This window comes from Rhinatrema bivittatum, chromosome 7 (assembly GCF_901001135.1).
Source record: "Rhinatrema bivittatum chromosome 7, aRhiBiv1.1, whole genome shotgun sequence".
Taxonomy (NCBI): Eukaryota; Metazoa; Chordata; class Amphibia; order Gymnophiona; family Rhinatrematidae; genus Rhinatrema; species Rhinatrema bivittatum.
This window is the reverse complement of record NC_042621.1, coordinates 177,274,038-177,297,096: the sequence shown is the minus strand read 5'-3', so window position 1 is coordinate 177,297,096 and position 23,059 is coordinate 177,274,038. Positions and strand designations below refer to the sequence as shown.

General features: G+C 42.7%; 1 protein-coding gene across 4 annotated transcripts in view; it reads left to right on the top strand.

Moving 5' to 3' along the window:
- The window catches only part of VDAC2 (voltage dependent anion channel 2), an 88,270-nt gene that overhangs the window by 30,352 nt on the left and 34,859 nt on the right, over positions 1–23,059 (top strand). For 3 of the 4 annotated variants that reach the window (XM_029609521.1, XM_029609524.1, XM_029609522.1), the window contains 5 exons: positions 4,920–4,969; positions 13,833–13,985; positions 14,395–14,447; positions 20,620–20,847; positions 22,512–22,580. In XM_029609521.1, coding sequence (XP_029465381.1) covers positions 4,920–4,969; positions 13,833–13,985; positions 14,395–14,447; positions 20,620–20,847; positions 22,512–22,580 — 553 coding nt within the window. The remainder of the gene's footprint in view (positions 1–4,919; positions 4,970–13,832; positions 13,986–14,394; positions 14,448–20,619; positions 20,848–22,511; positions 22,581–23,059) is intronic. The other variant, XM_029609523.1, reaches the window with a different exon arrangement.

Genomic DNA, 23,059 nt, shown 5'->3' with positions numbered 1-23,059 from the left:
CAGAGAGGGCTGCAGGCCTCTGCAGTCAGAAGGTAATTATTGTTCTGGTCCGCATGTGTCCTGGTTGCGCTTCAGAAGAGGAGGGTTCCTCAACGGGGCTTGCTGGGGGAAGAGGATATCCTGCCCTTCAGGGAGAACGAGAGATTCCCCTCCCCCATTTTCTCCTGTGGTTCAGGGCGACTCTGAGGGTGGGGGGTCTCCGATGACAGCCTGGAGCAGGGGATGGATGGCCCTGAGGGATTTTCACTGAAATTTATCTTGATGCATAAAACCTTCCTGGCAAGGAAGCGGGCGAGAGTCTGGCCTCCCCTATCCGCGCCAAAGAAACCTAAGAGGGCCCCAAGTGGGTCTGGGGACCTACTGCATTGTCTGGCACTGCGTCAGGCAGAGTCAGAGGTAAACCCCAGGGATGGGGGGGATTCCATGGATGATCCGCAGGATGTCACTTTGGAACACCAGAAGGTGGTTCCAGATGCTGACATGACTGTGGCACCGGGTGTGGACCCGGATCTGGATGAAATATCAGAGGGGTTGATCCTTGAGTTGTCAGTTTTATTTAAGAAGGTAGAACTTGGCCCTCTTATTCCTCAGGTCTGGGAGGAATTGGGGTCAAAGTGACTCAGGAGGAGTCATTTAGCGAGGGGGTGAGTCCTTTATTGGATGGGCTGAGGGGCCCCTGACTGCCTTTCCCTCCTTACTAAGAAGATCAGGAAGTTGGGAAGCTATATCCTCTGTTGGAGGAGACTCTGGAGATACTGCGGTTACCGAAGGTGGATGCTGTGTGTCGGCGGTCACTTAAAAGACGACCGTCTCGATGGCGGAGGCTGCTGTTTTGATGGATGTGCAGGATCGCAAGCTGGAGGTTCATCTAAAGCAGATGGTTGAGGTCCCTTGGGCTGCCATTTGTGCCAGCTTGATGCAGAAGGCCTGTCTGTGTGGGGTGCACAAAGCCCAGGAGAATGGTGCCCTGCAGTCAGCTCATTTAGAGGCTGGGGTGGCTTATGTAGCCGATGCGTTATATGATTTAGTTCGCACATCAGCCAGGAGTATGGTTTCGGTGGTGGCAGCCCACAGGCTTTTGTGGCTGCGCAATTGGTCAGTGGTCAAAGGTTCAGCTGTGTAATCTCCCTTTCAAAGGGAAACTTCTCTTCAGGGAGGATTTGGATCAGCTGATAAAGATATTGGTGGAATCTAAGGGGAACAGGCTGCCTGAGATTGTGTGCTAGTAAGAAGGTGTTCCCGCCTTGAACCCAGTTAAAGGATTTGGGGAGACTTCAGTCTGGTAGGACCATCTCCAACGCATCTGCAAAGCAGACAGGCAACTGCCAGTAGTCCTTTCGTGGAGGCCGTAGAGCAGGGGTGGGCAAGTCCGGTCCTCGAGGGCTGCAAACCAGTCGGGTTTTCAGGATACCCCTAATGAATATGCATGAAATAGATTTGCATACAACTGAGGAGGTGTGTATGCAGGTCTCTCTCATGCATATTCATTAAGGATATCCTGAAGACCCGACTGGTTTGCAGCCCTCTAGGACCGGAATTGCTCACCCCTGCCGTAGAGGCTCCAGGGATGGTGCTGGTCAAGGGGCCAGTGGTGGAAAGTCAACATAAGGAAGCCAGGGTGTTCCACTCCTGCATAGAAGCAGTAGGGGGCACTTTTGTCCCACATTTTCGTGGCGTGGACCAGGATTACTTCAGACTGTTGGGTGCTAGGGGGTCATAAGAGACTGCTACACTCTCAAATTTTTGTGCCTGGTTAGGGAGGCCTTTCTCGAGTCTCATGTGGTGTCTCGCAGCAAATGGGAGGCTGTGTGGTAGATGCTGCAAAGGTTACTGGATCTACGTGCCATAGTGCCTGTGCCACAGGAGGTTCAAGGGCAGGGCAGGTACTCTATTTACTTCGTAGCTCCCAAGAAGGGAGGGTACCTTCCATCCTATTTTCAACCTGCAGAAGGTGAACATGGCCCTTCAGGTGCTGTGTGTTTCATATGGGGACACTGCGCACGGTTGTAGTGGCAGTCCACAAAGAGTTCCTAGTGTCCCTGGACTTGACGGAGGCATATCTTCATATTCCAATTTGGATGGACCAGCAGAAGTTTCTTCATTTCATAGTGTTGGGTCAGCACTTTCAGTTTCGGGCCCTTCCTTTTGGCGACGGTGCCACAAACCTTTACAAAGATGATGGGGGTGGTGACTGCGGCTCTACAGCAAGGAAGGAGTTCTGGTTCATACCTGAACGATTGGCTCATTCGAGCAAAGTCTGAGAAGGAGCGCGAGAGGTAGCTTCAGCAGTGATGAACACCTTGCAATCACTAGCGGGCCAATACAGTACAAATCGTGGGAGAGTGGGCGAGCGCCTGCTCTCCTGTGCGCGCTATACAGTAAATTTATTTAAATTAGGGCCGGCGGTAAAAAGAGGCGCTAGGGACGCTAGCGCGTCCCTAGTACCTCTTTTCGGACAGGAGCAGCGGCTGTCAGCGGGTTTGCCTTATGTTGCTGACTGCGTGGGATTACTTTAGTGCTCGGTTCCAAGGCATCCACGTTAGATTTGTTTCCATGGGTGTTTGTGCATGAGACCTTTGCAGCGCATTCTGTTGTGCAGTAGGGACCCGTTGTCAGGACAATATCATCTGCCGTTGCCCTGTTGCGAGCATCCAGGTCTACTTTCTATTGGTAGCTGTCTCAGCACAATCTGATGAAGGGAATGGACCTGAAACCCCTGGCCTGCGTGGTAGTCACCGCGGATGCAGGTTCGCGTGTTTTCGAACAATGCAACAACTGTGGCGTACATCAACCGTCGAGGCGGGATGAATAGTCGGGCAGTAGCTCTGGAGGCATGGTGTTTATGTGAGCAGAGAACCATCTCAAGGGCGGAAAACGTACAGGCAGACTTCCTCAGCAGGCAGCAACTGGACCCGGGGGAATGGGAGTTGTCCCATGAGGCTTGGAACCGCATTTGTGCCTGGTGGGGTGTTTCCCCAGCTGGGCCTCATGGCATCACAGTTCAACGCAAAGACAGATCAGTTTGGGCCTGGATGCTGTACTGTGCCTGTGGCCATCTGGGGTCCTACTTGTACGTGTTTCCTCCTTGGCCTCTGGTCGGTCGAATTCTGAGCAATACAGAGGTGCATCCCGGTTCTGTGGTGTTGGTAGCGTCCGGGTGGCCATGGTGTCAGTGGCTTGTAGATCTGGTGCATCTAGCGGTGGTCAGATCCCTTCGGCTGGCTCATCTACCAAAGTTGCTGTGTCAGGGGCCCACTTTTTTGGATCGAGAGGATCACTTTTATCTCACAGCTTGGCTTTTAAGAGGTTGCGGCTGCGCCTGGAAGGTTATTTGGAGCAGGTTATCTCCACGTTTCTCCAGGCTCGTCGACCTGCCACTTTGACATATATTCAGGTCTGGAGGGTGTTTGAGTCTTGGTGACTTCAGAGACAGGTGCATCCCCTGTCAGTGGAGGTTCCTCTCATCTTGGAATTTGTGCAGCAGGGCTTGTCTAAGGGTCTCACCTATAGTTCCATTCGCGTTCAGGTGTCAGCTTTGGGCTTTCTTAGGGGAAAATGGCGAGGGAGGTTCTTGGCCTCACATCTGGATGTGGTTCATTTCTTAAAAGAGGTCAGGCATTTATTTAATACTTTTTCTATACAGTTTGGAGCCTTAATTTGGTCTTGCGAGTTTTTTGTGTGTGGGCTACGTTTGAGCCTTTGAGGAGAACTATGCTGAAGGCTTTGACTCTGAAGGCATAGTTCTGGTGGCCTTCTGTTCGGCCAGACAGGTTTCGGAGTTACAGGTTCTGTCTTGCAAAAATCCTTTTCTGTGTATTTCCCATGACTGCGTTTCCTTGCGGACGGTCCCCTCTTTTTGATCCAAGGTGGTGTCCTTTGATGTTAATCAGTAGACTTCCAACTTTTCCAGAGTGGTCTAAGGATTCCCCTAGGGGCAGGGAGCTGTATCTTTTGGATGTGAAGAGAACTCTGTTGCGTTATCTGGAGCTGTCAAATAGTTTTGGTGCTCTGATCACCTTTTTGTCCTGTATGGGAGCAGGAAGATGGGAGAGAAGGCCTCTAAGGCTACCATCTCCCATTGGTTGAAAGCAGCTATTTGCACAGCCTATATTTGTAAGCACTGACAAGTTCCAGCGGGGCTGAAGGCACACTCTACAAAATTGCTAGCCACTTCCTGGGCAGAATTTCAGTTGCTGTTGCCTGAGGAGATTTGTAGGGCTGCAGTGTGGTTCTCGTAACATACTTTCACCAGACATTACCTCATGGACGTGAGGGCGCAGGAAGAAGTGTTCTTTGAGTGTTCTGCATGCCGGTCTTTCGGGTTCCCACCCAGTCTTGGGGTGCTTTGGTACATCCCACTTTTCTAGATCTGGGTATGTTCAGGAAAAGAAAATTGGTTCTTACCTACTAATTTTTGTTCCTGTAATACCATAGATCAGTCCAGAGACCCATCCTATCAGTGCCGAAAGACTGTTTTTTTTTTGGGGGGGGGGGGGTTGTGTGGTGTGTTTTGTTTTTTTTTTTGCACTAATTGGTGGTTTGCCTTTCAGGGTATTTGGGCAGTTGAACATGGTTTGGGTTTTTCAGATTTAGTTTTTTGAAGCGTTTTGGATTCCAGTTTTTGGGGGTTTCCAACCTTATAGTTTTCCCTGTTAGCCTGAGTGAGGGGTTTTTGGGTTACTACTTGGCTTGGGTACAGGTCAATACTGAGGGGACTGCAGGTGGTACGCTCTGTTATGTAGCAGTGCCTCAGTTTTGTTTCTCTTGACTCCATCTGCTGGTAGGGAGGCAAAACCCACTTGTCTGGACTGATCTGTGGTATTATGGGAATGAAAACTAGCAGGTAAGAACCAATTTTCCTGTGTCTAACCTCAGGATCCAGTATACATTAGTAACTTTTTATTATCTTTTATTTAAAGGTTTTGGGTTGGTGAAGCTGGATGTGAAAACCAAGTCTGCGAGTGGAGTGGTAAGTGTGTGGATAGATTTTGAATTTTTAAAATATTTTCAGCACACTGCACAACCTGGAAACTCCTCTTCCATAGCAATATAAACAGTGCTATGGTAAACAAAGTATTTAGGGTACCAGGGCCAGCACTAGCGGGTTTTTCTTTTCTTCCCGTCATGTAAAACTTTGTGCTCCCTCTCCTTTCCTCTTTGTTTCTTTTGAAAACTTAATTTTCCCGCAAATAAGCAGGCTGAATTAGCCATGCTTTCTGGGTATGCCCCCTGGCAGCCTGATTCGGGAACTTCTAGAACATTCAAACTTAGCTCCTGTATGCCTGTGTGGTGCCTTCCCACGCGACAGACTGTCTCCCCTCAGTTTTTCACTTTCCTGTGCAGCAACAATCACATGTTCTTCTCTCTGTCTCTCTTGCTTGGCTGGCTGTCTCTCTTGTGTCTCACTTTGGTGAACCCCAAATGGCACTTTTCGGTGCGCTGATATCTCAATCATGTCCATGACAGATGGACATACCTGCTGTTATTTATGTCTTGGTCATGGGGGCAAGAACCCAGCAAATCAGAGAAACAAAAGTGGGCTGCCTCCTTGGAGCTGGCTTCCAGTAAGTCCACAAAATTCCCGAAGACCATACCGTGAGATAAAATACGGGTATTCCCATAAGGGCTCAGACGCTGCGAAGCGCAGACAAACAAGTGCTACTGCATTGAATGTGTCACATAAGAACATAAGAAATTGCCATACTGGGTCAGACCAAGGGTCTATCGAGCCCAGTATACTTCCAACAGTGGCTAATCCAGTACCCAAAAACTAAGGATATCCCCTGCTACTGATGCTAGTAATAGCCATGGCTGTTTTCTCTTTTTTTTTTTTTTTTTTTTTTTTTTTTAAATTAATTATAGATAGCTTTAGACAGGAATCAACCAGTAACAGATTTATAAACAAAGACAATAAAGGCTAGGATAAACACAATATCCACCTAATACTAGGTAATCATTTAACCCAGTACAAGGAAATTTGAGAGATCCAAGGGTTACAAAAAGCACACTTTAACCTTTAGGAAAAAGAAAAAAAGAAATTAAAGGGAGACAAAGGATATGTTGGGATGGCTCAAAGAAAACATATCTAACATTATTCAACTTCAATACACATTTACAGGGGTATCTGATGGTAATCTGTGCACCTAACTGTCTAGCCTCCTGGCACATTCCTATAATCTTCTTCCTATGTATTTAAGTGGTTCTGGTAATATCGGGATATATCCATATCTTCTGACCGAGGTACAATTTATCCCTACTATGGAGAAAAAAACCTTAATATAGAGTCCTGATCAGTAGAGAAAATAAAGGTAACAAGCAAAATTCCACGGAAATCCACTAGATCTTCCCCCAATGTTTCCAATAAAGCTGAGAGATCAACATCTCCAGGGTTTTGCAGCTGAGTAGCTGAAATATCATGGTTTTCTCTCTTCTCAGTAGAGGAAAAATATATTTTAGAAATAGGTAGAATTGCATCAGATGGAAAGTGCAGTATATCCAATAAGTATTTTTTAAATTGATCACCCCTGAATAGGCAGAAAAGTGATTTTTTTATTTTATTTTTATTTTTTAACAAGAAACTCACATGAAAGATGAACATAAATTAAGAAAAAGATGGTGGTATCAAATGTTCTTTGCATCAGGCTTCTCCAAGAGAAATGGCATAGCCATCGTATTATACAAAAATGAAGCGTTTACAAAGGGCAAAGTCAGGACACAGAAGGAAGATTTATTTTAGTGAAAAACCAATTGTTTGGCAAAGTAGTCGTTCTAGCTTCTGTGGGAAAGTGGCAACATATTAGATAGGCCCAGCTCCTGTCATTTTAGGGGGAATTCTCAATTGTATTGCAGATCTATGCCTAGATAAAAGCAGTCTCTAAACTTTGCCCATTGGGAATGGATAAAGGAGTACAGTGTTTGTGTAATTTTTCTAGTGGATATATGGAGGGCACTCCATTCAACAAAGAGATTACATGCATTATGCAAGAGGATATTCTTTGACATCCAGAACAGATTATATATATATATATATATATATATATATATATATATATATATATATATATATATATATATATATATATATATATATATATATATATATATATATATATATATATATATATATATATATATATATTACTGTCTGAAGGTTTGGTCAACCAGGAGGACTCTTCCTCTGGAGCATTTGTTATATTTGACCATTGTCCAGTTTTATATTCATTTTCAAAGTAACTGGGACAAAGTAGAGTACTAGCTGGCTGAGCAAAGATACAGAATTCCAAATATTTCTTGAATATATGGAAGCAATACTCATCATAAAGAGAGCCCAATATTTTGGGAAACTTCCTATGCAATGGTTAGAGGAGAAAACAGTTGTACAGCATCAAAGAAAAATAAATTAAACCAGGCAATGTTAGATCTGGAGAAGCAACTTGTGTTCTATTAATTTTTTTTTTTTTTTATTGCACACAGAGTGGCAAACAAAGTTTAAAGCAACTCAGAAAATACTGAATAATTTACTAAATCAACGAGCGATTGGGTCGTTTAGACATAAGTTGTTTCAATATGGCAATAAATCAGGCCATATGTTAGTAATCTTGTTAAAACACAATTAACCTCTAAATTTATAGACTGTATTAAATCTAGACCTTTTTGTTTTTAAAAGTTGCCTCTACCTTTGTGGCCCTCAAACAGCACTTTTCAGTGCTACTGGAAAAAAAAAAGAGAGAAAAATTTAGAACTTATTTTTCCTCAGTGTCTAGGAAGAAGAAATCCACAATCAACGGATTCAAAGACTGTGGCAGAAAAATTCTATAACTGATGGGCACGAACTCTTTGTTTCCATTGCCTCAGCCATTACCAGGCCAGTTGTTACAACTATGGATGGATTTCCCTTCAAACTCAGAAATCAAGATCCTAGTACCTTTCACATCTAATCTGCCTCCAATTCAAATTTTGCAGAGTCTAGAAGATGTGCAGGATTTCATACTTGAATTGGAAGAGGATGTTCCACCACATACCCCAAGCCAAAGGGCACATTAGTAGAGTAGTACAGTTGGTGAAGGATTTCTTTACCTTTATGGTAGCTAAAGAAAAGGAAAGTATGTTTTCAACCTCTTATTCTTTCCAAGATATTTTATCTATTTCCACGAGGAGGAGTCCCAATATCTCCAATTTGGATAGATACATCATTGGAATCCTTGCCAGATGGTTCTAGCCCACAGCAGTTACTTGCAGTGGAGTCGAGCCAATCAGAGGATGTACACCACTTATATACCCATCTGATATGATGGAAGTCCTCAGTCATGTACTTTTATCATTTCTGGACAAGTAGGAAAAAGCGCTTGGAGTCAATGTGCACAAGAATAAAGATCCCCATGTAAAGGTCTTTGCTCTCCTCCAAATTTTGGGCACTGTATTGAAACCAGCAGCTATACCTTTCAGACATCCTACAAGAATTACAAACAGGGATCTGGGAAAATCCTATTTCCTGTGCTCCAGTTGCAAGAAAATTAGACCAATAATGCAATTTCCTCATCTATCTCTTGTTGTAGAAGCTTCTTTTAAAAGAGCAAAGAAAACAAAATGTACTTTAATACTCTGTCAGATAAGGATCCCAAATTATTGGACCGTTTTGGAAAGAAAATATTCCAAAGCTTCATGTTAAAAGTATAGATTTCTACCCACCAATTCTATATGGTTCAATACTTACATAACTATATTCAGAAACTGAAGTCTTTCCTCCCACAAGGCAGAGTTGCATACTCCTAGATGTCGCTTCTAGGTGCTGAAGAACATATATGCCATCTTATTCATGCTGTTTGAGACTTTTGACAGCACAGCACATACCTCAACAGTATTTGTTGAAACATAGCACATGGCTTGGTTGAGAGGCAGTAGTCTCTGCGACAATGTTCATGACTTCGCAAGCAGATGTCCCATGCCAAGGTGATCACCTATTTGGCAAAAAGATTGCTCAAATGAAGGAACAGGACTAGAACAACTTTCTGCAAGACACTCTTGCTACTCTTTTAAAAGACATACCCCTTTCAGGCAATTTCAAAGATACCAAATGCAACCGCTACTTCTGCAGCAGCATGTTCTGGCATGCAATAGACAACACTAATGCATTCAGCCTAAACCAGCTCAGCAAGTCCAGCCCATGCTGGGGCCAAGTTCTTGATGGCACTCCAAACCCAACAGTCCTCTGCAGTAAGGTTGAGGATCCAGCACTACTTGGATAACCAAGCTTTCAAGATATTTGGAGTCTGGATATTGCTTGCACATCATTGTGTAGCCTTCAATCCAGATATCTCACTTTATGCACCTCTGTCTGGGAGTGGAACCACTCCTCAAACCACAGGTAAAAGAATCTGTCCATTGAATCACCGTGGCTAGGGTTTTCTACTCCTGTTACTTGCTTATCCCCAAAAATCCAGAGGAGTGAGACCCATCCTGGAGTTAAGAAGTCTGGGCAAGCGTATACTTTGGGAGTAATTCAAACAAACTCTCCATACAGTTCTTCCCTTCATCCAGAAAAAGTGGATGGTACACTTCTAGATCTGAAGGAAGCTTATGCTCATTTTCCCATCCATCACACTCGCTGGCATTGCTTAAGATTCATGTTGGACTTCTCCCACTATCTATATACAATGCTCCTCTTCAGCCTGTCAACAGCACAGAGGATATTCAACAAATGCCTATCAGTAGTGGCGCAGCATCTGTGAAGACAAGGAATCAAGTCTTCCTATATCTGGACGACTAGCTTGTGATGGCAAATTCTCAGAAGGCTAGTTAACCTCCCTAAAAACATCAATACAACTGCTTCAGTTAGGACTCCTAATGAATTTCAAGAAATCTTCTCCAATTTCCTGCCAGAAAATTAAAATTCATTGGAGCCTGGATAGATTCTTTCCCAGAGAGTTTCCTTCCAGCAGATTCCTAGTGTACAATCTGAACGCAGAACAGACATTATCCAGACACACAATGGTTGTTCCTGGCTATATGGCAGCAGCAATATGTGGTTCCATTCATCCGATTTCATTCCCAGTGGGACCAACTCGCTCAACATTGGACAACCAAAGTGAGGATTTCAAAAGACCCCCTTTGGCTGTCTCTCTTCATCAAGTAACGTTGGCAACTGACCTCTCCACAAAAGTTCACAGGCCCTTTTCGAACTCAAGAGACTTGGTCATTCAAGGAAAACCAATTCCAAACAACCTCCTAGAATTGAAAGTAATCAGGTACTCTCCAACAACTTTCACTCTTTCGTCAGGGGAAGAGCATTCTTATTCAAACCAACAATCAGGTAGCCATGCTCAACAAACAAGGAAGCATAGGGTCATGGACTCTTTGCCAAGAAACAAAGATATGGGCATAGGTGTGCTGACATCAAGCTGTCTTGCAAATGACCTACCTCCCAGGGGTCTCCAAAACATTGGTAGACCGCCTTAGAAGTATTTTGACCATATGGATGGTTTCTACAGCAATCAACAGCTAGAAGACCTCATTGAATATTGTCTATGAGGTCTTCCAGCCATCGAACAATTTACATCTGAGCAAAACAGAAAACTGAAAGTTTTGCTCCATTCTTCCCAGTAAACTCGGCTCTGCTCAGGATGTTCTGATCAGGATTGGCATGTACACTTTTCCACAGATACTGCTGATAGCCAGAATAATGCAAACAGTTATCAAACTGGGCCCGACTGATCTTTATGGCTCCAGCATGGCCCAGATAAGTTTTGGTTCATGTAATTGGTACAGTTATCCAGCAGTCATCTTCTCTCTAGGATCAGATCCATCATTAAATCAAAAAGAGGGATATCTGTTTCATCCAAACCTCCCCTCCCTCAACTTGACAACTTGAATGTTGAATGCTGCATTACTAAATTCTCTCTACCTAAAGAGGTTGAGGACATTGTAGTATTCACAAGCAAACCATTACCTAGAAAATCTTGTGGTTTTAAATGGAAAAGATTTTCATCATGGTGTCATGACAATACCTTGGATCCATTCACATGCGAACACAGTTAATGAACTACTTAATCACTCTTTCTGCTTCAGGCCTTGCCACCTCATCTGTGAGAGTGCATCTCCATGCCATAGCAGCTTATTATATCCAAATTGAGAGTAAGCCAATTTCCACTTATCCCTTAGTATCCAGATTCATGAAAGGCTAATGCATGCTAAACTATCTATTCTATGGGATCTAAATATGGTTCTAGCACAACTCATGAAATATTTGAACTATTGGAGTCTGCTTTGCATTAGTTTCTGATTTAGAATGTAATATTCCTTGTAGCAGTTATGTCAGCTAAAAGAGTCAGTTAACGTTGGGCTTTGGTTCTTTATTCGGCATATATGCAATTGTTCTACAATAGGATAGTGTGCTATACTCGCCCTAAGTTTCTACCATATTAATCCATTAAGGCCATATGCTAATGAAGGTGAAAAGGCCCTTCTTCTTTCCTTACATTATAAAAGGGCCCTGGCTCACTACAGGAGAAGAACTTGGCTTCACCATCAGGCTTTGTGGCTCTTTTGTCTCCTTCAAGCCTAAGACTAGGCATAGTGGTGGCCAAATGTACATTGTCCAACTGGCTAGCAAACTGCATTGTATGCCGCTTCTCAAGCAGGCTTACAGATTAAATACTGTCAAAGCTTACCAAGTCAGAGCCATGGCTGCTTCAGTGGCTCATTCACAAACAGTACCACTTGAAGCTATCTGCAAAGTTGCACCATAGTCATTGGTATACACCTTTTGTGTCCCATTACTGCCTGGACAAGGAGTGATAAATTCAGACAAGCAGTTTTTTTTAATAGCTTGTCACCAGTAGTCTGCTCTCCATGGTTGGGTCCAGGTTGCTTACTCAGTAAATACTCCACTGCACCTCTTAGCTTGGGACTTCCCCCCTTCCCCCTCCCCAATGTCAGGACTAATTCAGCCCTGCATGACACACACAGCAAGTTTGCTTACCGTAAATGGTATTTCCATAGATAGGATGAATTAGCCATGCTAAATGCCCACCCACCTCCCTGGAGAGTAGGCTAGTTAGGTTAACTCTAAAATTGACTGAGAGGGCTCATGAGGCAACACCTGAGTGGCAATTACCTCCTATGCTCAGAGTAGAAGCTCTACTAGCTCTGAGAGAGGTTTGCTGCTGGATAATGTTTCCCACAAAGTTATGGCTAATTCTTTCCTGCTATGTACAGAAACAGTATTTATGGTAAGCAAACTTACTTTCTAGAGTCATGTTGAAGGAGAGGCTTATATAATATTGCATTGAATGTGATATAGCTATATTTGTTCAGAAAGCCTAAATTTCTAGGAAAAAAAACTTAAATTCTTGTAAAACTTCTTGGTTTACATTCCATTTGGCTTCATGATTCCAGAGTACTGTAGGCACTTCAGAATTCTAGTCAGCTGTTTCTTGCTAATATCATAGTGGTGAGCCCTTAGGCAGGGATTCATTGCAGCTGTGTGAAACTTGTTTTAGGGCTTCATATAAATGGTAAAATAAACATTCTTGTTCTGAAAATCCTGCATAATTGATCTGTGTCCTTTAGGCTCTGCTTCTTCAAGCTTGAACCCCCAGAATAAGACAAGTGATTTGAGTTTTTTTTTTAAATGCTCATCCAGTCCTTAATCTTAATTCCAAGGATAGCAGAATTGACCATGGTGACTTTTTTTTTTTTTTTTACTTTTAGGGTCTGTCTTTCATTAAAGATTTCAGTGCACCATGTCCGAGCCAAGTTTGTGGTGCTAAAAGCTGTTTTACATTCTCCATAATTTTTGCTGTCTGATTCATTCTGTTTAAAAGTATTTCTAGCTGGGATACTGTCCAGGAGATTTGCAGTATAACCAAGTTAATCTGGAAAGTATGGTAAATTAATCAACGGTATGTTTCTATGAATTGGGTTTTGCTGGGGATGCTATTTAGTAACATACATAGTAAATAACAGTAAAGGATCAATGGGTCTGCTCAGATGTATTTGTCTTTAAGGATATAATTTTCCATTACTTAAACCAATCACTACCTCCCTGGCTTCCCCATCCCCCAAATGTCTTTTATGAACTCTTCATTCCTGTTTTACCACTGCACATGGCAAGTATGTTTAAATTCTGTTTTGTACTGGCTGCCACCATTTTGGCTGATAGGTTATTCCAGGCAGTGTAGTCTTGCTCTTGTTCTTACAAATCCCATACTTGATCCATCACCCAGCCACCTTTTCATGTCTTAGCTCAACGTGTGCAGTAATTCAGAACTGCTACTGAAACTAGTAAGGTTGGTACTCAAACATGCAGCCTCCCTTTGCTCATTGAAGCTAGGGCTGTAACCATGACCAGCAGGTTACTCCAGCCTTCTTGGAAGCCTAATGCAGCTGTGCTACCACTCTCCACCCATTGGTTGTTCTCCTCTTGTAGGCCCTCTGAAGGGGTTGTTGTTTTTTTTTTTTTGTATTCCCCCTCCTATATGACAGAACACTGGAGCCCTCTCACTTATTCTTCTCTTTGTTATCCCCCAGATGCTCTTACTCTTTGCTCTTTGTCCCAAGTATTTTAAATTTGTGAAAGAAAAATAGGTAGAACCATTATAGTATTCAGGGGTGGAAAAATATTTAGAAAAGTTTGCCAAAATGTTTGGCAAACTTTGTCCTTGTAATGGATTTTTTTCTTTTGCTCCTTTTTTTTTTTTTGTACTTCATGTCCTCTATTTTTTTTTTCCTCTCTAGCCTCTTCTGAGCAGGCAGAAATTTTCCACTTCTGTGAGTTAGAGCACATATTTGAATGAATGCTGCCTAAGTATAATGCTTTGTCTTTTCTTTTAAAGGAATTTAAGACATCTGGTTCATCAAACACAGATTCTGGCAAAGTTAATGGCAGTTTGGAGACAAAATACAAATGGGCAGAATATGGTCTGACCTTCACAGAGAAATGGAATACTGATAACACTCTAGGGACAGAAATCACAATTGAAGACCAGGTAAACCTTCTTTTTTTTTTTGGCTCGTGCATTAGATTCTTGCTTTTTTGGACACTTGTGCCAGTTGCGATTCAGCCCCGTGAGCGTTCATTTGTAGCTCCTCTGAACCTTTTTCCCTATTTTATAACTGTCATCATAGTAACATGTCTGACTGGTGCTCAATCCAGAAGTCATATGATGGCAGGGATTTCTTCTTGGGAATCATGAACACTACCTCTGCAGCATCCCATCCCCTTCTGTCCAGAAAAATAGGTACTAGACCTGGAATCAAACTACTCTTGCATGGCTTAGCTGCTGAGTTGCAGGACTGGCCTAGGTAACTAGTTCTAAAGTGCTTTCATCACTCACTGTTTATGTAACTAGTTTAGCTGAATTTAGTGGGGATTTTTTTTTTCTCCAACCTAACCAGGTTGCCAAAGGTTTGAAGCTCACATTTGACACTACATTTTCACCCAACACAGGGTAAGTGTATTAGATTAATTTTCTATTTCTCCCTGGATAGCAGTTATTCACTCTATTCCTGAAGGTAGCATGGCGGTGAGGCAGGATTTCCCTGCAGTAAATCAGTATTTTGGAAGTTTGAGCTTCCTAAATCAGGATGCTACAAAAGGTGTCTTATCAGTAAAGCTTATTCTAAGTGGGTGCCTGAATCAGTGAATTGGTAAGGCACTGTTTGAGCCTATTTCTTTAATCACTAGGCTGCCTCAAGTTCCTGGTGGGTGAGAAAACCACTAGTACTATCTGTAGCAGACATGAGATAATAGTTCTGAGAAGATTTCTTTGTAGTTGGGGTAAATAGGTTGCAATGGTAGAAACCCATAGAGGAGCTCCCTGGGGTACTTGCTCTGAAACAGACATTATAATTAGAGTAAAAGCTGTGGTCTGAAGCGAATTTTAGATAGCAACTTTAGCAGCTTTTCAAAGTGAGAAAATCCAGTAATACAGTTGGGGTGGGGGAGACCCTGTTGGGAGATAAGTATGGCTGCAGGCAAAAGTGGTAGTGTCTGTGTAATGGTTACTCATCAATGTTGCAAAAAGGACAGCTCTACTTAGAGGGGTATTTGGTTTTGTAGTGTTCTATTGTAAAGCCTTTTAGTCAGGAGAGCCATATTATATGCACAGTGACATTCTTAAGACCAGCAATTTACCAGAGTTGCACAAATGCTTCGTGTGACTCTGGCATCGAACAGATTGATTCTTCCAGAGCTTTCTAGAAAGGCCTAAAAGCCTTTCACTGCTCTTCCTGCTGTGGTTCCCTTCAGTTCCTCTGTTTGTCATGACATGTTTTTCTTTGCTGCCCTGCAGAGTTCTGCTAAGACTTCATTTTTTTCCCTTAGAACTAGTTAAGTTTATGGCATTTTTGTAAATTACAGTAGTTCTTTCATCTGTCTGAGCTGTCCCCCACTTTAGTGATTGTGACCATTGTCAGTGGACAACCTGGCAATATTTTTTCCTTCCATACTATCTTATTTTAGAGTGAACATTTTTTTCCGTGTGGTTTGTCATCTTTACTTTCAATGTCCAAGAAAGCCCCTTCAAGTGGAAACTGAAGGCTGTCCATCGCTGACAGTCATGAAGTTTGCTGCAAGGATGTGGCATAAGGTCATGACCACGTGGACTGTGGCATCTGCATAACGATATTATACAGTTGTGATCATAAGTTTTTTACATACCCCAGCAGAATTTGTAGCACTTTAAGAAAACCTGAGTGATCAGACAAAACATTTTATTTCCCTTATTGCTATGGCTTGTTTAATGATTGCACTGTTCTGTGATGCATAATAGTTTAATTTGAAACACATTAAAAACATGTGTGTTGCATGTGTTTTGGGGACCAGACCTTGCTGAAGAGACTCTTAAACTCTTTAGTTGCTGGGTTGGAGGATAGGACCAGTTGAGCCAAAGCAATGAATCTGAACTCTTAAGCACAGAACTGGAGAGTTGAAGCAAAATGTTTGAAGCAGCATCACATTTTCAATGCATGACTGAAAAATAAAGGAGAAACAGAAGTTTCACATTGTCCAAAGCTGGCTTATCTGAAGGTGACTTCTGCCTCCTAGGCATAAACAATGCTGCACTGGTCTACAAAGGTCCATTCTATCCTTCCTCATTGACCTCTAGAGAGCCATGGAGGACTTCTGGACCCCTATATGGTTGACCTTGAGTTGTCATAGGTTCTCTTCAATTTAGAATTGGATAACAGAAATGCTGAAATATTGACTCAGCATGCTAAATGCACATCTAAAACACTTGGTGTCGAACAATCCTCCCCCTCAGTATTCCTCTGGATTTTTTTATGAAGAAGCATTTTAATAGAATTCCATGCTTTAGTCCCACATGGCTGTTTACCAGATCTACATGGTGCAATGCTTGTATGCAAAACGAGAGGATACCCGGAACCGGTGATTACTACCCTCCTCCAATCTAGGCGGAAGTCCACCTCTGTGTTTTACGTCCGAGTCTGGAAAGTATTGAGTCCTGGTGTGTGGCGAAGGGGTTCAGGCCTTGCAAGCTTCTGTATCACACATTTTATCTTTCCTTCAGGACGGTTTGGTCAAGGGCCTTGCTTTCAACTCTCTTAGGGGTAGATTTTCAAAAACCGCGAATAGGCGTACTTTTGTTGGCGCTCCAGGCGCAAACAAAAGTACGCTGGATTTCAGTAGATACGCGCGTAGCCGCTGAAATCCGGGATCGGCGCGCGCAAGGCTATCTATTTCATATAGCCGGCGCACGCCGAGCCGCGCAGCCTACCCCCGTTCCCTCTGAGGCAGCTCCGAAATCGGAGCGGCCTCGGAGGGAATCCTCTAACGCCCTCCCCTCACCTTACCCTCCCTTCCTCTACCTAACCCACCCGCCCGGCCCTGTCTAAACCCCCCCCCTTACCTTTGTTGGGGGATTTACGCCTCCCGGAGGGAGAAGTAAATCCCCGCGCGCCAGCGGGCCGCTAGCACGCTGGGACGCGATCTGGGGGCGGGTCCGGAGGGCGTGGCCACGCCCCGGGCCCGCCCCCCGGAACGCTCCCGACACGCCCCCTCCGAAAACCCTGGGACTTACGCGAGTCCCGGGGCTCTGCGCGCGTTGGTAGGCCTATGTAAAATAGGCTTACCGGCGCGCAGGGCCCTGCTCGCCTAAATCCGCCCGGATTTGGGCGGATTTAGGCGAGCAGGGCTCTTAAAATCCGCCCCTTAGAGTTCACGTGGCAGCTTTGGCTTGTTTGAGAGGAAAGCTGGATGGGTACCGCTTGTCCTCTCATCCTGATGTGATCCAATTTATTAGAGGAGTCAACTTACGGCCGAGAGTTTGTCCTCCTTGGAACTTCAACCTGATACTTCGAGGTTTGTGTGAGGCTCAATTTGAACCTCTCCGCAGGGCTACTCTTAAGGATGTGACTTTGAAGGTTTGTTTTCTTGGTGGCCATTTGCTCGGCAAGGAGAATTTCGGAGTTGCAAACTTTGTCATGTCTAGATCCTTTCCGTAAAGATACACCCCGTCCGATATCTTAAGAAAAGTACCATCTTTTCTCCCGAAAGTGGTATCTTCTTTCCATGTTAATCAGCCTATTGAGCTGCTGGCTTTTTCGGATTTGACAGCCTCTGAGTCTAATACTCGTGAGCTTCGGCTATTGGATGTTCGTAGAGTGTTACTTCGCTATCTTACAGTCATGAATGGTTTTAGGCGGTCTAACCATCTTTTTGTTTTGTGGAGCGGTCCGAAGAAACGGTTTCAAGCTTCCAAAACTACCATTGCCAGGTGGCTTAAGGAAGCTATTGGATCCGCTTACATTCTCAAGGGTAAGTCAGTGCCGGAAGGCTTGAGGGCTCATTCCACCTGATCTCAGACGACCTATTGGGCAGAGGCTCACTTGGTATCGCCACAAGAGATTTGAAGAGCGGCGGCGACCTGGAAGTCTCTACATACTTTTGCCAGACAGTATAGACTGGATGTCGCAGATCGGGAGTCTCGGTCTTTTGGTGAAAGCGTGTTGCGAGCGTGACTCTCCAGGTCCCACCCTGTTTAGGAAGCTTTGGTACACCCCAGGAGTCTGGACTGATCCGGGTACACACAGGGAAAGGAAAATTTTGGTTCTTACCTGATAGTTTTCATTCCTGTAGTACCATGAATCAGTCCAGAGTCCTGTCCAAGTATTGAGGGTGGAGAGTCGTCCGCTCAACTATTGTAAATTACAGACATCAGAAGTGTGGGGGGTTTTTTGTTTGTTTTTTTTTATCAATTTTATATTCAAATGGTTTTTTATGGTGTTTTTTTTGCATTCAGCTTTGGTACAGATTAATACTGAGGAACTGCAGGTGGCATCAGTGTATATAAAGCAGTGTCAGTTTTACTTTCTCTGTCTCCACATGCTAGCTTGGATGAATAATCCCAGGAGTCTGGACTGATCCGTGGTACTACAGGAATGAAAATTATCAGATATGAACCAAATTTTCCTATCTTGTGTCAGGTAGTTTCTGGCTCCTAAAAAGACCAAAGGATTCTGTCCCCCTATGGTCCTGCATACCCTAGATGTTGTGGAGGATGTAATACAAGCTCTATTTTTCCAAAAAGGTGTCCAAAATTATTCTGCCTTCTAAAACGGAATCTATCAGAAGGTCTTATGTTTTTAAATGGAGTTTTGCCATTTGGTGTGAGGGCAAGGTGTCATAGATCCGTTTTGATTTCAGAATCTAATTTAAAAACCACCTTTTTATTAGGGTTCAGCAAGTCCAGTTGGTGCTCATCACAGACATGTAGAAGGAAACCCCATTTCTGTACAGCTTCTAGTTGGATTCATATAGGGCTTGCTTCAACTGATGCCTCCTACATAAAATGTAAATGTGGTTATCACCCATCTGATAAAAGCCCAGTTCATGCCCCTAGACAAGAGAAGGTTGCATTTTTTTGATGGCTGTTGCTGTCAGTGAGGTTCAGGGCCTCATGACTTACCCAGCTTATATTAGATTTCATAAAGTGTTCATTGATATCCCAAGTATTTAATATTTCACCTTAATCGGTCATCTCTCCCAACATTTTCCTAAGCCAGCATCTCTATAAAGGTGAAAGGCTCTTCATTAGCTGGATTTCAAGAGCTATAGCCTTCTAGCTGGAGAGGAGTGTAAAGCCCCTAGAAAGTTTGATATTTTAACCTCAGTTTGTTCCTGCTTACTTTGCACGTCCAGCTTCAAGGAGGGATCTGGTGCCATTATCCTTCATTTATAACTACCTGAGAATTTTTTTGCCTCCCAACTTACTTTATTCCAATCATTGCTGCAACAGTCCTCAGCCCAGGAGCCTTGTTCAACAAACACTGAATCCCACCATTTAGGTATCGATATTGTGTGATGACCAGTTTCCCTACCCCCTTCTTCCAAGGCTTTTGAACACTTCCTCCACAGTATCCCCAGTCCTGGCTTACTCAGAAAATGGAAAACCTGTGCTGGGAATCATACTTGGCTCCTTCTGCATGGTAATGCACAGTAGTGCCACTGAGCCACCAAGCTGTTCTCACACACTTTGTGTGTAACTGATTTTAGTTCCTCTTTTCTCCTTTCAGCTCGGTGAGAATCAGTGTTGGGATTTTGGGGGCCAGGGTCTTCTATTTGCAGCCACCTGGGATTTTTCTCCTATTTTTTATAAACCCTCCGCCAGTGCATAGCTCCCAGCAAAAGTCCTAGGAGCCATGTACCAGGGTTCCTTCTGAAACCTTGCCTCATGAACTCTGTCAGGCCACCAGATGTTGCACTTTAATGATGACAGCTCCTCCCTCTCGTCACCCTAGAGTGTGGAAGTCCTGATCAGGGATCTTCTGCATGAAAGTACACAGTACGTACCACTGAGCCACCAGAATGACCCCATTTCCAATTAAATTGCAGAATGCATCTCCTCCTGTTAATACGTAGACCATTTTGACTTTAGAGGGGCATAGCTGCATTGGTCACCAACCTATGGTCTACCTCCATTGAGACTTGCAAGACTGCAGTGTTGCATTCGAGTCAAACATTCATATTGTTATTGTCTAGACATGGCTTCCCAATGGACTAGAGCACAATTTCATCTCTCCTGGGGTCCATTTTATAATTGTATTGTCTTCCCTGTTTGGGGAAAAATCCCTTTTCAGTGGTTGTCTTAATGAAAAAATATTTCTGCCCATTGGCAATTCTTTTTTGTCGTGTCTTTTTTTTTTTTTTTTGGGGGGTGGGGGGTACACCATCCTTGCTAGATCCAATGTGTTTTGACTATGGTGAACTGCTTGTTTTCAGAAGAAGCAAAGTTGTTTACTTGTAACACGTTTCTGTAAAACGGCAGTTAATCAGACACACAAACACTTCCACCTCTCCTTTTAGAGAGGTTTTCCCTTCAATCGGTTGTTATGGAATGGACAATGGCTGTAGGAACCACCGCACGTTGGCAGAGAGACTCTTTAGACTTTTCCAGAAAACTCTGGAAGAATCCATAAGTTTGGTGACTTGTACAGTCACGTGATCCAGTGTGACTGAACTGTCTTCAGAGAATACCTCCTATAGGTAAACAACTTTTTTGCTTTCTAGTTCTAGCTTTGTTTACTTTGATTAGTGTTTGTCTATGTACTACAATTTCTAATTGTATTCCTAAATATACTACTTTCTCCCCAATCCCTCAGCAAGAAGAGTGGCAAAATCAAGACGGCTTATAAACGTGAATATGTGAACCTTGGTTGTGACGTTGACTTTGACTTTGCTGGCCCAGCCATCCATGGTTCTGCTGTTGCTACTTATGAAGGCTGGCTGGCTGGTTATCAGATGACATTTGACAGTGCCAAATCCAAGCTGACAAGGAATAATTTCTCTGTGGGCTACCAAACAGGAGATTTCCAACTGCATACTAATGTGTAAGTGCTACAGATTTATATTATAAATTAAAATTTGTTGGTGGGAGACTATAAAACTGTAGTGATTGTCAAGAGTTCTTGTCACTTATTGGACCAATAGGCAATTTTTATTTGCGATTTAAATTCTGTCTTTCAGGCAATTCATGATATACTTTTTTGATCTTACTTCAGTTGCTGAAAAATATAACTTCTAGGATTCAAAACTTTCATTCTAATATGCTAGGATTACAGTTCAGTTTTGCATAATTTAAGAACATTAGTAACTTCTTTAGTTTGTCCCTCTCCTTCATGTTTTTGCTTTTTAAAGTGGATCTATACTGAAATTTCAAGATGTAAACCAGTTTGAAACAAGCACAGATTGTTTCTTTAAAGATCCTTTTACTTTTGGTTAAACATTACCACACTACCTGTGTTAATCATTTGTGTAAATTTAGTATACTAAAAAATTTGGACGACAGTGTCGGAGCATTTGACTCAGTTGTGGCTACCATAGCTCCTATGCTTGGTTGTAAATGCATGGCTGTTGGAAGAGAGTGTGCCCATGTTAAAACTAGCAGTTGTAAGATCCATAGTTCAGACCACTGCAATCCAAAGGAGCAGTCCACATCACTTGGAGTGTTTTCATAAAAATATTTTACCAAAACCACTGTCTAATGGATACTTAAGATATTTTTAAGTAGAGGGAGTCATGCCCTTTAAGTGCGTTGCATGTTTGCTTATACAGCTTGTATTAAATTTTATTAAAGCAGCAGTGCTAACTTGTTTCTTCAAATATCCTAGAGAAAAGGCAGGATGGGGAGATATACACATTTTAAATACCTCCTAAGGTTTTCATGCACAGGCGGCAGACTTCTTTCAAAGGACAGGAGGCTCTAGAATGAGGGATCATGGGATGTGGGTGAAAGGGCTAGAGTCAAGTAATGTACAAAAACACTTCTTTTCAGAAAGGGTAGTGGATGCATGGAACAGCCTCCCTGTAGTGACGAGGACCATATCTGATTTTAAGAAAGCATGGGATAAACAGAGGCTCTCTGAAGGAATAATTGGCATGGATGGCAGAATAGATGGGCTTGATGTGTTTTGTTTTTTCCCTGCTGTCTTGTTTCTATATTTCTGTTTCTTGGCTCTTTTTCTTTCTATTCTGCCCTAATACCTACATGGGGAAATAAAATATTTGCTTTATGTTGAAAACCTTTTTCTTTGCACACTTCAATTGTTCTGTGTTCATTATTTCTCATTCAGTGGTGTAGTTCCTGCATAGAGCTGATATGAATCAGCACCCAGATTTAAGTTCATGATGGTTTAGCATGAGAAGTGAGCTTTCAAAAAGTTTAAACACATTTTCTCCATAAATTTTTAATTTTTATATCAGAATAAAATTGAATCCCTCATTTAAAAAATGAACTTAATCATTATTTAAAGAGACACCTTTAGTACTGCTGCTGTACCTTTTAAATATACTAATACCTATGCTCATAATGCATACTAGAATATATTAGAGGTAATGAAGTCTAGCAATTATAGAAAAAATTTACAATTAACTTTTTGTGCTTTTTTTTTTTTTTAATTAAGGGGGAGGGAAATGGGGCAAAATACTAACCTTGCTGTAATACTAATATGCAGTACTAGGATTCTGATCATGATCTTCTCTTTCTTTCCAATAGCGATAGTGGAAAGGCCCCCGGTGGCCTGTATTGGAACCAGGCTAGTTCTTTACTACCTTGGAGAAGAATGTATGTTACAGATGAGAATAGTTTAATTAAGTTTTTAAACTAACATAACCAGATAAGCCAAGTTAAAGGAAAAGATTGCCTGATATTTCTGCCTTTTCTAGCACCTAATATTCTCCTCTTCTCATAGTACTCTCTCTCCCTGTTTGACGTTCAGTTTTTAAATCTGATGACAGGGCTGATCTTCAGCTTCTGCTGAATATTGTGCTTTGTGATCCACATTAGCATGGGAAAAATACTATACCATAGATACTGTCAGACAGTATTGATTCTGCCTTTCATTTTTTGACTGTAAAGGCAGAATGCCAATTTATAGGGAAACCAGTAGGGCATGAAGAAATATTACTAGGTAAATTTCAATCATGATTAACTTCATGATATAACATTCACATGCTTAGAGGCCAAAATACTGGAGACATAAGAACCTTGGTACTTCAAGAATGTTAGAATTAAAATTTAAGCAAATTACAAAGAATCCAGTT